Here is a 17,613-nt window from a genome sequence, read left to right on the forward strand (position 1 = left end):
GGTGCATTGATATCGTTTATCTCTGAAACCTAAGGACACTTCTTATTTCACCTATTCAGTTTTTCTACTGTAAGTACAGAGCCTGCCCACTGAATGTCTTTGTGAACAGTGAAAGTTAGAATGTTGCCATCATCAACTAGTCTTATCTTATTTTCATTAGCTTCTTTGCATTGATTTTTTTTTCCATTATTAGTTTGGGTTTGTGTCTTGTTTGTTCTCTTGAAAAGCAACATGTTGGTGAATTTGATATTGTAGGAGTGAGAGAGTTCTAGCTAAGTGTTCTCATTCAGGTCCTTTCTCCCATATTCTCTTTCACAATCTAGTAGAAGAGCTAGTTAGGTCTGAACTCATCTGGTCTGCTTTTTCCCAGTGTTAACAAAGTTCTAGAACAAGGGCAGGAGGGGGACAGGCAGGCTCAAGTGAAATGTAAAGAAGTATTGGGTAGTGGAAACTTGGAACAATTTCCTAATTGTGGGCATTACATCAAAAGTCAAGAAGGTCTAGGACAGGAATAGAAGATTCTTAGAGATAAGAATGTAATGGTAAAGCTGCAAAGCAATGAGTCTGTAATACTTCAGCAGGAACAAAAATTTGTCAGACTGGATGGATCTGGTTTATATCCACTGTCCAATTCTGTTTCTATATTTTATAGCATTCACCATTGCCCTTTAATGCCAACCAGTAAAGGAAGTAATAACCCATCCCCACAGACCTCCACTCCATCCCTTCCTTCATCTAGACACCTAGTGTTTTCTCCCTTCCTCCTTCCCTCTCTCCAGCTCACTTTCCCTTTTCCACAACACCCAACCAGATTCCTGTCCTGATCCTCTTTCTCTCTTCTGCCAGCATTATCCCAGAGCTTCCCTCTACCCTGCATACCTTCATTCTCCATTTCTTCTCCATGGGTTGCTACTCTGCATCCCTTCTTAACAGACCTTTCCTCCACACTCCCTCCTCCTGTACCTCCCCCACCTCCCTAGATCGCTACCCACCACTCACGCCAGAAGAAAATAGCAGCAGCAATCAGAGAGTGGGATCTCTGAGTGAGTATGTTCACACAGCATTGCAGTAGGCCTACCCCCTCTGTATAGGTTTCTTTTTTAACTGGAAGCCTATGCAGCAGGAGAAGGGGCTGGCCCATTGCAGTGCCAGTGAATGCACTGGTTCATAGGCTATAAGCAATTGCTTAATCTGCTTATGCCTAGCACCACCTCTTATGCAATAAATTGCTTAAGGTTGTTTACTTAAAAAATGTATTAAACTCTCAGCGTGTTTTTTATGCAGTGGTTCTATTTTGATTTATTAGATAAAAGAATACTTAAGTTAGATAACAACAATAATAACTGTCATCTACAAGAACTCAACAAAGATTTAAAATCGGGAGAAAAATTAAAAGTAATAAGCAACATTCAAGAATAGCACTGGCAAGCTCACAAAATATGAGTGGTATTCCTGAATTGTGACTATGGCTGCCTTTGCTTACTGTGTGCCTTCATGGATGCTTCCCAGCACATCGCTGCCCTGTGGAATTCTACTCTCTGGAATAGAGTTGGCAATAAGTGTGGGACTATGAGCTGGCACATTCTCAGCTCCTCATGGCAGCCCCAGATTCTCACCCTTATGGGTGTTCTTTACAAAATGAAAATCTGTAGAAGGAAGGGAAGGGCAGTACCAGCTCCCAGTCCTGTGCTCAGTGGAACTTTATTGCCAGTTTTACTCCAGATAGCAGCAACTTGCACAGCTCTGCTGAGCTGCCAATCAGCTAGCAAGATAGGCTGAGCAAAGATAGGGGGACTGAAAGTGTGGAGCATGGGAACTAGGTTTTCCTATAATTCTCTTGCGTTGGAAAGAAGAATATTTCCATGATTGAGTGCTTTGCATTATATGTCATCCAAGTTGAAAACAACATAACTTATGCTGTATATTTGTGGCTGAAAAATTCTGGAAGCCTATATTCAAATGGGGATTACTGTTTGTTTTATGCTTACCAAAGTCAGATAAATTAATCTCTCTCTCATCCTCTACCTGAAACTTCTTTGGTGTTTGAGAACCTAACGTTACTCAAAAGAAAAATCCAGGCCAAGGAGATTAACTGTTTATTCAGGATGCTAACAAACCTCAAACTGATAAAAAGTCAAAATATACAAAATAGCTAAAGTAGTTTTGGAGATAAAAATAAAGGCGACAGAAAGTGAAAGAGATTAATTATTATTCTGAATAAAGTTTCTAACACTTTCTTTGCAAGAGATATCAAATCCAGTTTGCTTTGTTCAGCTAGTATGTTCATTATCTGATTTCCCCAATTCAAAAACTGTTGCTTATAATCTTCAGGTATTTGGTCTTCACCCTAATGCGGACATAACATATCAGACAAACATGGCAAATGAGACATTGAGCACAATAGTGAACATTCAGCCCAAAGACAGTGGGAGCGGGGGAGAAGAGACCAGAGAAACAGTAGTGCAGCGTCTTGCTGATGAAATGCTTGAAAAGCTACCACCGGACTACATTCCTCATGAGGTATATACAGAATAATTAGTAATAAAGTAATTAGGCAATAATCATATCCTTCATTTTCCCTCTCAGACTGTGTAACAGGGGCATCCACCCCATAAGTGCCTTTCTGCATGTTTTTGGAGTATCATCATAAAGCATCTTGGGATCCAGTTGGGAGGAAAAGCATTATATAAATATAAATTACAGTATATTTATTATTATTAATATATATCTAGATTACATTTGTTGCTTCCTTTTCAGTCTCCATCCTCAATGGCTTTCTTCTGGCTTTTTTTTAATCCCTCCAAGTGGCATCTGTGAGTTTCTTCCACTTATGTCTATCAACTTCTTCTCGTTTAAGTCAGTGGTTCAAGCGCTATAAGATCTGTAACATTCATCATTATTAGATTTAATTATTTAAAATGTAATCTGCAAGAACATTAAAGAAAGTGTCATTGTAGAAATGAAGGAGCCTTTTATTGTTGTTCCATAATTTATCCAGAAACACAATTGTAAGGCTTTTCTGTAAGACATTATCACAAGTACTTTTGGAACATGTTCATAACACCCATTACTCATTAGTGAGAGTGCAAATAATAGAATTACTTTTCACTACTTTAGCACCTAAAATGTTTAGCACTGAAAGAGAGTGTGTGCTTAAATTACAAGAAAAAGCATGTTGAATTTAGGTCACTAATGTTCAGAGGAGCATTGAGTTACACAGCTGTATATGCCACATGAATTAGCTTCACTAATCTTTTTGAAACCCGAAGCAAAGAAAAAAAATATGTTGACTTTTTCTTTCTGGATCCTTGATTTTCTTTCTGTTGTATAGGAATCTTGCATTCTAAAGCTATGTCCATGGAGGCAACCTGCTCACATGTTTTCAGTTAGCTAGAAATCTGCTCTCCTTCTCTCGCCCTTCAGTTGGCAGTAAATCACAAGTACACAGAACCATGCTTATGTGAACCTCAAAAGCTTGAGAGAAGCTCTTTATATAGAGAGGTAGGGGAAGAAGGAGGGTTACGCTATAAATAACCAGCTATAACAGTACCAGGTTGTCAGAGATCACAAATAGCAGAAGGGAAGAGTATGAACCGAGAACAGCTTTTCCTGGCATATGGTTAGACATTTCATATGAGTAGCCTGAGTTGAAATTGCCCTTCTTACAGTGGGAGATATATAGAGTGTCAGATTTTTTCTCTCTCTCTTTCTCTCTCTCTCTCTTGTGTTCAAAATCTCCAGACTTGTGCCTCATCAAGACCAGTAGTAAAATTACGCAGGTAATATAGCACGTGTTGCCATGTTCAGCCTTGCAAAATTCAGGGGTTACGCGCATAAGTCTTGGCCCTTGCCCCTTTTCTGCCTTCTTATTCTTGATGTACGCATAGGAATGTACGCGCGAACTTCACGGCTTCTTAAAATTCACATTGCTTGCAAGTGGCCCACATATGCATGTATGGGGCCGTTTTTGCGCAAGCGACACTTGTAAAATCTACCTGTGAATGTGCAAATCATGAACTGGTAGGCATCCACTTTTCATAGAAACATAGAACACGGCAGATAAAAACCATATGACTCATCCAATCTGCCATCCACATCACCTGGTCAGCTTTATAGTCCCTTCCTCTCCCTCAAAGATCTTCTGCTTGTCCCATTTTTTCTTGAATTCTGATACAGTCCTCATCTAAACCACATCTACAAGGAGGATGTTCTATGCATCCACCCCCTTTCTGGAAAGAAATATTTTATTTGGTTATTCCTGAGTCTACCCCCTCCCCTTTATCCTCATTCCATGAAATCTCATTCTAGAGACACTTTCTGTTGAAAGAGACCTATCTCCTGTGCATTCCTGGAAGGGATTTAAATGTATTATCATATTTCCACTTTCCCTACTTTTTGCCAGGATATACTATATATTTAGATCATTAAGCCTATCCCCATATGCTTTAGGATGAAGATCATTGATCACATTAATAGCTGCCCTCTGAATGATTCTGTTTGGTTGATATCATTTTGAAGGTGCAGTTTCCGAAACTGTACACAGTACTCCAAATGAGGTCTTATAAGAGACTTATACAAAGACATTATCATCTCCATTTTCGTACTGGCTATTCCTTTCCCTATGCACACAAACATCCTTTTTGCTTTTGTTGTTGCCTTGCCTACCTGTTTGGCCACCTTAAGATCATCAGATATAATCACTCCCAGATCCTGCTCTTGTTTTGTGTATAGAAGAACTTCACCCCTATCCTGTACCACTCCCTTGGGTTTTTGCAACCTAACTGCATAACCCTGCATTTTTTAGTACTTTCTGGGTGTCAGCCTTGTTGCAGGTTTTGGTATCATCAGTGAATAGGCAAACCTTTCCCAATAGTCCTTCTTCAATATTACTAACAAAAATATTGAAGATAATTAACTAAGAACTGATCCCTGCAGCACACCACTAGTAATGCCCCTCTCCTCGGACTGAACTATGTTTACTACTACCCTTTGTTACCTTGCACTCAACCAGTTCTATCCCAGGCAGTCATTTTAAGGTCCATACCAAGGGTGCTCAGTTTATTTATAAGTTGCCTATGTGGAACCATGTCAAAGACCTTACTGAACTCCAACTACAACACTTCTAGTGTTTTTTCTGCTCTCTCTGGTCACATAGTCAAAGAAATTGATCAGATTAATATGACAAGATCTACCTCTGGTAAAACCATGCTGCTTCAGATCTTGCAGTCCATTGGATTCCAGAAACTGTACTATCCTATGTTTTACCATATGTAAAATCTCACTTAGTACACTAAGGGGCAGATTTTCAAAGGAGTCGCTCATAAGATACCCGCGTAACCCCCGAAAAGCTACCCCTTCCAGCCCCTGCGTGCTCTCAGCCTATCTTGCATAGGCTCGGCGGCGCGCACAAGCCCCGGGACGCGCGTAAGTCCCGGGGCTTTCCTGGGAGGCATGTCGTGGGTGTGTCAGGGGCATGTCGTGGCCTGCGCATCATCGGGGGTGTTCCGGGGGTGGGGCCGCGGGTATGGTTCCGACCCGGGGCATTCCGGGGCATGGTCAAGGCCTCCGAAACTGCTCCCGGGCCGGGGAATGGCGCGCCGGCAGCTGTCCCGGGCAGGCGTAACTTTTAAAATAAAGATAGGGGGGCAATTTAGTTAGAGCTGGGGGGTGGGTTAGGTAGGAGAAGGGAGGGAAAGGTGGGGGGAACAAAAAAGAAATTCCCTCCGAGGCCGCACCGATTTCGGAGCGGCCTCGGAGGGAACGGGCAGCGCGCGCAGGGCTCGGCGCGCGCAAGGTGCACAAATGTTCACCCCTTGTGTGCGCCGACCCCGGATTTTAAAAGATACTTGCGGCTACGTTCATATCTATTAAAATCCGGTGTACTCTTGTTTGCGCAGGGTTGTGCGAACAAAAGTATGCCCACACGCTTCTTATAAAATCTACCCCTAAGAGTTAGCTGATAAACTCACTTCTTGAAATTTAAATGAACTGGGTCATATATGAAAAGATTCAAATTTCTGAAAACCCTTTGTGTGTTGTTGTATAATCATTGGTCAAAATGAGTCACTCAGAGTCCTTATTGTGAGCCACACAAATTTTAAAATATTATTTTTTGCATGTGAAACATAAGATGAATCAAAAGCTGAACTTATCTTAAGCTTGTTCATTGATCCAGAGACTTTTAATGAGCATCAGTGCAACAGAAGACTTAAATCATCATTTCAGGAAACCTTGATATTGCAATGTTTCAGACCCAATGTCCTTCCTCAGGAGTATGTAAAAATGTTACTTCTCCAAATGTAAGGCACAGCTTCTGAAAGGTCATGCAATGCAAAACAAAAGTATAGATTAAATGGCTCATCTTAAAGTGTCCCAAAAAATCTATAAACTACTGAATAAAACATATTTAAAGTCCAAATAGAGCTCAAAATACAACATGAAAGGTTTTCTTCCAAACTTAAACACTGCTCGGTCTGCCAGCAGCAAGAGTCCTGCCTGCAGTCCGAGATACCATATTTAAATGTCAAAAAAGTATGAAAAAGCTGAACTATCAATTAAGCTAAAAGAAAAAATGAACCATATCAAAAAGAAAAACTTATAAGGAGTACTATGAGATCCTCTCATTGAGACCAAAGGGTTGCACGGAATTCAATTTAAAAATTCACAAACTTTCTCTTCAATTTAAGAATGTATGATGATCACCTCCCTGTGGTGAAATAGGAACTTGTTCAACAATGGTCCAGTGAAGATCTTGAAATGTACGTCCCACTTGAATGCAGTGTGTAATCATAGGTGCTTGCTCATCTCCCGTGAAGATCCGACTATGATGTTCTATTAAGCGTTTCTTAATCAGGCGTTTTGTGTGTCCTATATATAATTTATCACAAAGACAAATAAAAGCATAGATAACATTGCTAGATAAACAATTTGTGAAATGTCTGCGCCTGATGACAAACTCTGTGTTAGGTATACACCATTGTGTTCCTGTTATGGTAGTTGCACAAAAGTCACACTGTTGACAAGAATCATGTCTGGGAAAATTATCAGTCAAAGGTGTCACAGTGGGTAATACTGCTCAAACTAAATGTTGTTTAATGTTTTGTCCTCTAGAAAAAGCAAAACTGGTGTCTGAGTAAATACCTAAAGGGGTAGATTTTAAAAGAAGCGGGCGGGCGGGCGGGCGGATTTAGGCGAGCAGGGCCCTGCGCGCCGGTAAGCCTATTTTACATAGGCCTACCGGCGCGCGCAGACCCCGGGACTCGCGTACGTCCCGGGGTTTTCGGAGGGGGGCGTGTCGGGGGCGTGTCGGGGGCGGGCCCGGTCGACGAGGCGTTTCGGGGGCGTGTCGGCCGCGTTTTGGGGGCGGGTACAGGGCGTGGCTACGGCCCGGGGGCGTGGCCGCGCCCTCCGTACCCGCCCCCAGGTCGCGGCCCGGCGCGCAGCAGGCCCGCTGGCGCGCGGGGATTTACGTCTCCCTCCGGGAGGCGTAAATCCCCCGACAACGGTAAGGGGGGGGGTGTAGACAGGGCCAGGTGGGTGGGTTAGGTAGGGGAAGGGAGGGTAAGGTGAGGGGAGGGCAAAGGAAAGTTCCCTCCGAGGCCGCTCCGATTTCGGAGCGGCCTTGGAGGGAACGGGGGGAGGCAGCGCGGCTCGGCGCGCGCAGGCTATACAAAATCGATAGCCTTGCGCGCGCCGATCCAGGATTTTAGTGGATACGCGCGGCTCCGCGCGTATCTACTAAAATCCAGCGTACTTTTGCTTGAGTCTGATGCGCAAGCAAAAGTAGGCTGTTCGCGCGCCTCTTAAAATCTACCCCTATATGCCAATGTTGTTGTATGATTTTTTAAAATCTTGTAAGCCATATTTGTGTACTTCAAGACACAGACAAGATCTTCATTGTCAGAGTGTGATTTGTATTGTAATAGGGAATCTTGATCTGAAAATTGTGCCTGAATATGAGCTACCCCAATAGCTCTCTTGGGGTACCCTTGATTGCAAAATCTTTGTGTGAACTCCATCAGCTGATGTTGAAATTCTTTTTCATCTGAGCAGATCCTCCACAAATGAAAGAATTGTCCAACTGTGGGTTCCAAACTCTCAAAACATAAAATATTATTCCTGTCAGTGGGCTTTCGATACAAAGTAGTAGGAATCCCATCTTTTGTTTTCATGATGAAAATATCCAGAAAAAGATATTTGTGTATCATGTAGATTGGGATCCACTCCATTAAGCCACGAATGAAAATTTTTTAATTCAAGTTCAGTGCTAGTCCAAATGAAAAAAATATCATCTATGTATCTTGACCATAATAATATGTGTACAAAATATTCCTAAGTATAACTTGATGATTTTTCAAATTCAGTAACAATCAAGTTAGCTACATCGAGGGCCATGGTGACCTCATGATTTTGGTGGAAAAAATCTTGATCGAATTGAAAAAAATTATTGTAAAGCGCCATTTCAGCTAGATCAATGAGAAAGCTTAATGGAATATGTTGTGGGCACTCACGTTGTACAAGAACTTCTGTTACTATCTGTAATGCAGATAATTGTGGTATATTTGTATCTAATGACTGAACATCCAATGTGACAAAAACCTTTGCAGGGGAAAGATGTTCAAATGTAGATAATTTACATAACATTTTTTATGTGTCTTGAACCTATGTTGAGGCACATTGTACATATGGCTTCAACAAAATGGCTAAGGGTTCAAGTAACGAGCCATTTGCAGAAACTATTGGTCTGCAAGGTGGTTTAAGGAGAGTTTTATGTACCTTTGGGACCCCATAGATAACTAGAATATGTGGAGACTCAACATGTAAAAATGAAATCTCCTTTCGGGTAAGAAAACCTATTTGTTGATCATTATCCAGCAAGGCCTGAATCTTCTCTTGTATGGCTTTTGTCAGGTCAGAATCAATCTTAGAATAGTAATGGGGATCTCCCAATTGCGTTTGCATTTCTTGTACATAATCCTCTAGATTTATGATCACTACTGCTCCACCCTTATCAGCAGTGTCTTTATTAGCAGCCAAAGTACGGAGTGCTTCATGTTCCTCTGTAGAAAGATTAAAGAACATATGGCATGGAGATTGCTCTATATGTAATAAATCATGCATCACCAAGTTTTGAAATGTCAAAATGAGAGGATCAACTGGTCTTTGTGGTATCCAAGTGGATCTTGGTTTTACAACTGAAATATCCACATTGTGTTGCTGTGACTGTGAAAAATTTTTTTTATCTGTAAACTCCTAAAAAATTATGTAGTAAAATCATGCTTTCGAATGGGTCATGTAGTACTGTGGGGATATAGGATAAGCCTCAATTAAGGATTTTTTTCTTCTGCTGAAGAGAGAGTATAAGATAATTAATTACTGCCGATTCTGATTCATTTGTGAGCGGGTGAAAGGTTGGTGCCATGATGTATCATCTGCTTGATGTTGACTATATGGTCTTCATTGAGGGCATCCAGATCTGGGGGGACGTCAACCTTTTGTTAAAAAACTTGTTGATTGTTGTTCTTGCCCCATGTCTGAGTTATCAGACCCGCTAGATGATTCATCTGAGGAAGCAAAGGTGACTTTTCTCATCTTAATTCCACGCTCATTGTTTCAATTATGCCATGGATAAACACATGAAAATTCATAGTCCTGTTGATCCTGTAGGAACTTTATTATGTTCTTCTTTTTAATATCTGCTTTAAACTTATCAATTGATAGCTGTAACTTCTCTAAAGATGATGAGAATGATTCTGATTTAGTTTTCTGTTTATAATCATCCTGAACAAAAACAATTTCTACTTTAATTTCCTCCGAGGTAATTTTAGTATATTCAATAATGAGGAACATTAAATCTAGTATTTATTTAAAATAGCTGCCCGTTTAGACAAAAATTCAGGATTCTCCGCGAATATCAATGGTTCCTTGTTGATGCGTAAACCGCTTGGTGCCATCTGTTGTTTGACATACTTTATTAATGTAATCCCATGTAGCTCAGCTCTCATTGCTCTTTTATGAAGGCACATAAGGTCACCAAATAAATCAGTATGTGAACCCGGTGTAGAAGCAAAGCCTGAAAACAAAGAGCTCGCTTAAACAACTGATGCTACATGATCTGTCGAGTAAAAATATGTTTCCAGTCTTTTGCCATATTGGTATAACTGTAAAAATACTCGTATCCAGAACCAAAAAGTGAAAGAATCAATAAAATACCATATATAAAATCTCACTTAGTACACTAAGGGTTAGCTGATAAACTCACTTCTTGAAATTTAAATGCCTTTATACTGCACTGGGTCAGATATGAAAAGATTCAACTTTCTGAAAACCCTTATGTGCTATTGTATAATCATTGGTCAAAGAGAGTCACTCAGAGTTCTTATTGTGAGCCACACAAATTTTAAAATATTTTTCTTTGCATGTGAAACATAAGATGAAACAAAAGTTGAACTTATCTTAAGCTTGTTCATCGATCTGGAGACTTTTTATGAGCATCAGTGGAACAGGATATTTAAATCATCATTTCGGGAAACCTCGACATTGCAGTGTTTCAGAACCAATGTCCTTCTTCAGGAGTATGTAAAAAAGTTACTTCTCCAAATGTAATGCATAGCTTCTGAAAGGTCATGCAATGCAAAATAAAATTATAGATTACATGGCTTATCTTAAAGTGTCCCAAAAAATCTATAAACTACTGAATAAAACATATTTAAAGTCCAAACAGAGTTCAAAATACAACCTGAAAGGTTTTCTTCCAAACTTATATACTGCTTGGTCTGCCTGCCAGCAGTCTGACACACTAAATTTATCCTGTGTTTTAGCAGTGATTCCATTAATTTACTCAACATGGAGGTCAGACTAACTGGTTTATGGTTTCTAACCTCCTTCTTTTACTTTTGTGCAGAGGAACCACATCTGACTATGGAACTACTTCTGATTCTAAAGAAGCATTGAAAAGTTCAGCCACTGGAGCTTCCAGAACTTCCATAAGGTCCCTTAATTCCCTTGGATGTAACCCTTCCATGCCCATTGCTTTTAGCTTTTGTTAGCTCTTATCAAAGTCTTCTGAACATTTTTCAGGGTTTAACTCACTTCCATTCTTATTTGTGGCAGTTTTTTGTGGTCCTACTCCAAGCCCTTCTTCAGTGAACATGGAACAGAAATATTTGTTAAGGGGTGAAAGCTGACGGAAGAAACACTGCTGATATCTGAGCCACTACTCTGGAATAGCTGCTCTCCTACCTCCTGACAGTGTCTGGATCTGCCATGGCATTTTACATAATCTATAGATACCCATTTCTCTATAAAAAAAATGAGGCCTGTGGTAGGGGGAAGAGATACTGCTGACATCTGGGCCACTACTCCAGATTAGCTACTCTCCTACCTCCTGGCAATGTGTAGATCCACCGTGGTGTCTGACATCATCCATAGATGCCCATTTCTCTATAAAAATTGAGGCATGTGACATACAGCTGCTGGGACGCCAAAGTCATGTAACCCTGGACACAGAACCAGACCTTAATACCTTGTAGTAAGTTGGCTCCCTTATAGATTCCTTCATTGGGATATGGAAAAGAAGGGGAAGAGGGGTATTAGGCATGTCCAATCTGGATCTATTCCCTTAGCCACAGCTACCCAACTCACCATACAAAATTTTTTGTCAGGTATGGGACCAGGGTCCTTGCAGCTAGACTCAGTTAGTGCTGCTTCTTCAGGGACTTCCTTCTCCTTTAGCCCTGATGCTTGCACTCATAAGAACATAAGAAAATGCCATACTGGGTCAGACCTAGGGTCCATCAAGCCCAGCATCCTGTTTCCAACAGTGGCCAATCCAGGCCATAAGAACCTGGCAAGTACCCAAAAACTAAGTCTATTCCATGTTACCATTGCTAATGGCAGTGGCTATTCTCTAAGTGAACTTAATAGCAGGTAATGGACTTCTCCTCCAAGAACTTATCCAATCCTTTTTCAAACACAGCTATACTAACTGCACGAACCACATTCTCTGGCAACAAATTCCAGAGTTTAATTGTGCGTTGAGTAAAAAAGAACTTTCTCCGATTAGTTTTAAATGTGCCCCATGCTAACTTCATGGAGTGCCCCCTAGTCTTTCTACTATCCGAAAGAGTAAATAACTGATTCACATCTACCCGTTCTAGACCTCTCATGATTTTAAACACCTCTATCATATCCCCCCTCAGTCGTCTTTTCTCCAAGCTGAAAAGTCCTAACCTCTTTAGTCTTTCCTCATAGGGGAGTTGTTCCATTCCCCTTATCATTTTGGTAGCCCTTCTCTGTACCTTCTCCATCGCAATTATATCTTTTTGAGATGCGGCGACCAGAATGGTACACAGTATTCAAGGTGTCAGTCTCACCATGGAGCGATACAGAGGCATATGACATTTTCCGTTTATTCATCATTCCTTTTCTAATAATTCCCAACATTCGGTTTGCTTTTTTGACTCCGCAGCACACTGCAAAACCGACGATTTCAATTGTTATCCACTATGACACCTAGATCTCTTTCTTGGGTTGTAGCACCTAATATGGAACCCAACATTGTGTAATTATAGCATGGGTTATTTTTCCCTATATGCATCACCTTGCACTTATCCACATTAAATTTCATCTGCCATTTGGATGCCCAATTTTCCAGTCTCACAAGGTCTTCCTGCAATTTATCACAATCTGCTTGTGATTTAACTACTCTGAACAATTTTGAGACATGAGTCTGCTCCATCATCTTGGGATGAGCGTTTTGTGTCCAATGTGGCCCTCTCTGGTCCTGTTGATGGGAAGACAGAGGGCCAAGTGGGGGGTTTGATGAATCTGGATAGGCATCCTATTGGATGCCTTGGGAGCTTCAGTTCCCATTCTTGACTCTCTCCATAATAAACCATCTTTAATTACCTTAGATACACTTTGGGAGGCTATATCTGAATTGGGAAGATCTCTGTATGGAAAGATTGATACAGTGCTATCTGGCCACATAGACTTCAAAAGACAGCTAATGTTTAAGACTCATGAGGAAAAACTTAAAGAATTAGAATTTCAGTGTCAACTGCTTCAGAAAAGTGACTAATCATTGATCAAGGATAGAGAATGGACTCATCGACAGTTAGAAAAGTGTGACAATTATGTAAGAAGATCTAACCTGAGACTTTTTTTTTATTTTCCTAAAGTTAGTATAGTCTCACTTGTTGATTATGCTGAAGAGATTCTATATAGAAATTTTGAAGATTCTATCAGAGCCACACAACAGAGAAGGAACCTAGTTTTGACAATGAGACAAAGGGTTTTGGCCCTCAGTACAAATTTTTCCTTGGGAACATAAGAACATGCCATACTGGGTCAAATCAAGTGTCAAACCAAGGGTCACTGTTTCCAACAGTGGCCAATCCAGGCCTTAAGAAACCTGGCAAGTACCCAAAAACTGTCTATTTCATGTTACTGTTGCTAGTAATGGCAGTGGCTATTTTCTAAGTCAACTTAATTAATAGCAGGTAATGGACTTCTCCTCCAAGAACTTATCCAATCCTTTTTTAAACACAGCTATACTAACTGAACTAACCATGTCCTCTGGCAACAAATTCCAGAGTTTAATTGTGCTCTGAGTGAAGAAGAATTTTCTCCGATTACTTTTAAATGTGCCACATGCTAACTTCATGGAGTGCCCCCTAGTCATTCTATTATCTGAAAGAGTAAATAACCGATTCACATTTATCCATTCTAGACCTCTCATGATTTTAAACACCTCTATCATATCCCCCCCTCAACTGTCTCTTCTCCAAGCTGAAAAGTCCTAACCTCTTTAGTCTTTCCTCATAGGGGAGCTGTTCCATTCCCTTTAACATTTTGGTCACCCTTCTCTGTACCTTCTCCATCGCAACTATATCTTTTTTGAGATGCGGCGACCAGAATTGTACACAGTATTCAAGGTGGGGTCTCACCATGGAGCGATACAGAGGCATTATGACATTTTCCATTTTATTCCGTTTTATTCCTTCCTTTCCATGTAAATGCCAAATTAAATTTGAACCTGATCGGTTGGAGGGCTTTTTGCAAATAGAATGCTGCTCAGGAATTTGAGAACGTGTTATTTTTTCTTTCTCTTTTCTGAATGTGCCATACATTTATTATTGTGAGCATAAGATCAGTTTGACAATTTGTTTTCTTGAGATTGTTTCCTTTAATCCCCTGATATAATGTGGTCTGATATTAATTTTATTCTTCTTTTTATTATATTTCCTGTAGTTATATATTGTTTCTGTGTGACAAGGAAGTTCTTGTTAAAGTATTTAAAAATGTAATTAAATTATTAAAAAAAAAAAAAAAGAAATATTTAAGTAATTCCATTTCTTCTCATCAGCCTCTATATATTTCCTTCCTTCACCTTTGAGACTTAGGGCCTCATTTTCCAAGCACTTTACCGCGTGCGATAAATTCGCAAATCACGTTATGGACCTGAAAAGGATTACCACCATAGTCCCAGACAGACAGCCAGTGAGAGAGAGAGAGAGAGAGAGAGAGAGAGAGAGAGAGAGAGAGAACCTTACTATAGTGCCTATGCCCTACATAGGTATTTTAACCCCTATGGGAGGGCCACCTACTAACTCGGGGTGGTGGATGTAGGTATGAGCGTCGGGGGTTGGGGGCCACTTTCGCATTCCACATGAGACCTACCGGACTGAACAGTGGTCTCTAGTGCAAGATTTGCTGGCCGTCCGGAGTGAGGACGCTCACTCCAAGCGGGAGATTTGGCCAACTTCTCTCCACCTAGCATGTTGTTAGCCAGTAGAGTTTCCATCAAGCTAGGTAGAGAGAACGTTGCCCAAACCACTTCTTGGAGTGAGCGTCCTCACTCCGACAGCCCGCAAATCTGCACTAGAGACCACTGTTCTGTCCGTAGGTCTCATGTGGAATGCGAAAGTGGCCCCAACCCCCGACGCTCATACCTAATCCCCACCCCGAGTTAGTAGGTGGCCCTCCCATAGGGGTTAAAATACCTATGTAGGGCATAGGCACTATAGTAAGGTGCTCTCTCTCTCTCCTCTCTCTCTTCTCCTCTCTCTCTCTCTCTCTCTCCTCTCTCTCTCTCTCTCTCTCTCTCTCTCTCTCTCTCTCTCTCTCTCTCTCTCTCTCCTCTCTCTCTCTCTCTTCCCCCCCCGTCTCCAGATACTGGTGCCTTTCTTCCTCCTGCTGTGATCTCTTCAAGTTTATGAATGCTATCTTTTTTCTCTCTTACCTTTTCTACCACTTTTTGGAAACCATAGTGGCCTCTTTTTCCTCTTACCTTTAGTTACTTTCCTAACTTGTCTCTCTCAGTTTTTGTCCAGTGCTCTTGTAGCTCTCCTAGCTTATTTCATCCAGTTAATGACCCCACCCATTTCAACAAAGTTAGTTTTCCTGAAGCCTATACTCTTAATACTGAATCACACGTGATTCCAAGAGATTCTCCATTTTGAATACTGGCAGCCGATAGCCTTTGCCCTCACTTTGTCACAGGGGCTGACCATCGGCCCCTGTGTCATAGTGAGTGCAAAGGCTATCGGCGCCATTTTGAATACTGGCAGCCGACGGTCCGAGTGCAGGAGGTCACTCCTGGACCCCTGCTGGACTTTGGCAAGTCTTGTGGGGGTCAGGAGGGTCCCCCAAGACTTGCCAAAAGCCCCTGGTGGCCCAGCTGGGGTCCAAGAGCGATCTCTTGCACTCGGGCCATTGGCTACCAGTAATCAAAATGGCGCCAATAGCCTTTGCCCTTACTATGTCACAGGGGCTACCGGTGCCATTGGTCAACCCCTGGAGATGGCTCCCGGACCCCCCGCTGGACCACCAGGGAGTTTTGGTAAGTCTTGGGGGGGTCAGGAGGGTGGGGGGGTTGTAGTTAATTTAATTTTAGCCGGGACGAATAAGAATTAACATATAAATGTATTGGGGGCCCCCCTTGCCGAATGCAACATATCTGCCCCCCGACGAATACAAATCCCAAATGCAATGTATGGCATCCCTCTGCACATCCCTTTTGTATATCACACTAATATAATGATTGTTCCATTCCCTCTTTCTAGATTTGCCAAAGTGCCACTTCCTTACCTTGTAAGCTCTGCAGGTCTGTTTTAATATTTTTTTATATATAGCATAATTCAGATATGTATCCACCTTTGATGTATATGCGCTCCTGAGACCTGCCTCAGGCAGACATGCAGTAGTCAGCTGGAGCCGTATACAGGTGCCAGGGAGGAGGAACATAAGGTGGTAAAGTCTATTCTCCAATCATGACTGCACAATATTTGCAGCAGGTTGATCTGGGTTGTTGCTTTTCCACCCTTACCATCAATGTGATGACAGAGAACAGCTGGCAATAAGGGACACCATGTGGCACCAGAAGTAGGAGTACAGTTAATCAGGAAATCGTTGAGGCATAGACAAGTTAAGAGAGGATCATTTAGCAACTGTGTTAGACTTTTTTGTTAAATAATTTAAAATAGCACATACCCCAAATCATGGACAAAAATATTCTGTTTTCACCCCACCATATGCATACCATGCTTGCAGACAGCTCAGTTGTGCATGTTACTTAGTGAATAGAATTACCAAAATAATTTCAGTAAAGAATGCAAATAATTTTGATTTCTTTTATGCCTTACATCCAAACAGAATCGCAAAGCACCTTACAATTTCTCTTAGTTGAGAAACATGTTTGCACCTACCTCTTAGGTGGGTGGCTGGGTAGCTCATTGATGGTACCTGTACTACTTTTAAGCTTCCAGACAGGAGAAGTGTCAGTAGTGCATCATTACTTCCCAGCAATTCATGTCACTAGTGTTCAGTGCATCAAGTTCCAGACTATATTTCTTCCAGGGTCAAGCAAAGTCATTGGGATGGAATTTAGAAAGCCATTTCTGTGGGTAAAATGCTCTTTTAGCTGTTGAGTAGCACGTATTCTCTTACCTGAAGCAAAGAAGTGGCTGGGGTTAGGCTGAGGGAGAGAGATTACATGCAGGGATTTCATTTTGAAAGTCCCGCATGTACCTTACCTCAGATATCTGTGCACCTACTTTATAGCAGGTGAAAAAGTAGCTGTCTGAATTATCAAAGAGAAAAATCTGCAAGGAATTTCCCTTTCAAAATGAGCTTGCAGGCCTGTGGGTACAATGTCCCTGAGGTACTAAAAGCATCACAGGTTTCCCTTATATTGGCACTTTATACATTTGGAAAAGCATTTGATCAGTACAGTAGCAAAATAATTTTTCTTTTATTTCAATTTCCTTTATTTTGTGTTCCCTTATTTTTCTCTTTAATTAGTTTTCCATCCCAGCTATCTTCTACCAATGAAACATGTAAGCTTTCTGACCCTGAGGGCTGGAGGGAAGTCTCCTCTAAAACTTACTCTCAGCATTTGTTTATGGTCAGCAGTTGTGCCATGGCAGCTGTTTTTGCTCCTGTCCCGTCTGCAGTGTACCGGATCCCTACCTGCACTATTGCATAGTTTATTTGAATATGACAGCAGTGGACCGCAGGGGTAGACTGAGGACTAACAACAGAAATATTCACAGAAAGAGTGGCGCATTTAGAGTAGCCTTCCATTGGAGGTGATGGAGACACAAACAGTAT

General features: G+C 41.3%; 1 protein-coding gene across 1 annotated transcript in view; it reads left to right on the forward strand.

Annotated features, from left to right (window-relative positions):
* LOC115083294 (dynein heavy chain 5, axonemal-like) overlaps positions 1 to 17,613 on the forward strand; it is a 1,259,434-nt gene that overhangs the window by 1,052,727 nt on the left and 189,094 nt on the right. The window contains exon 65 of the mRNA XM_029587102.1: positions 2,332 to 2,520. Coding sequence (XP_029442962.1) covers positions 2,332 to 2,520 — 189 coding nt within the window. The remainder of the gene's footprint in view (positions 1 to 2,331; positions 2,521 to 17,613) is intronic.

Source organism: Rhinatrema bivittatum, chromosome 2 (assembly GCF_901001135.1).
Source record: "Rhinatrema bivittatum chromosome 2, aRhiBiv1.1, whole genome shotgun sequence".
Taxonomy (NCBI): domain Eukaryota; kingdom Metazoa; phylum Chordata; class Amphibia; order Gymnophiona; family Rhinatrematidae; genus Rhinatrema; species Rhinatrema bivittatum.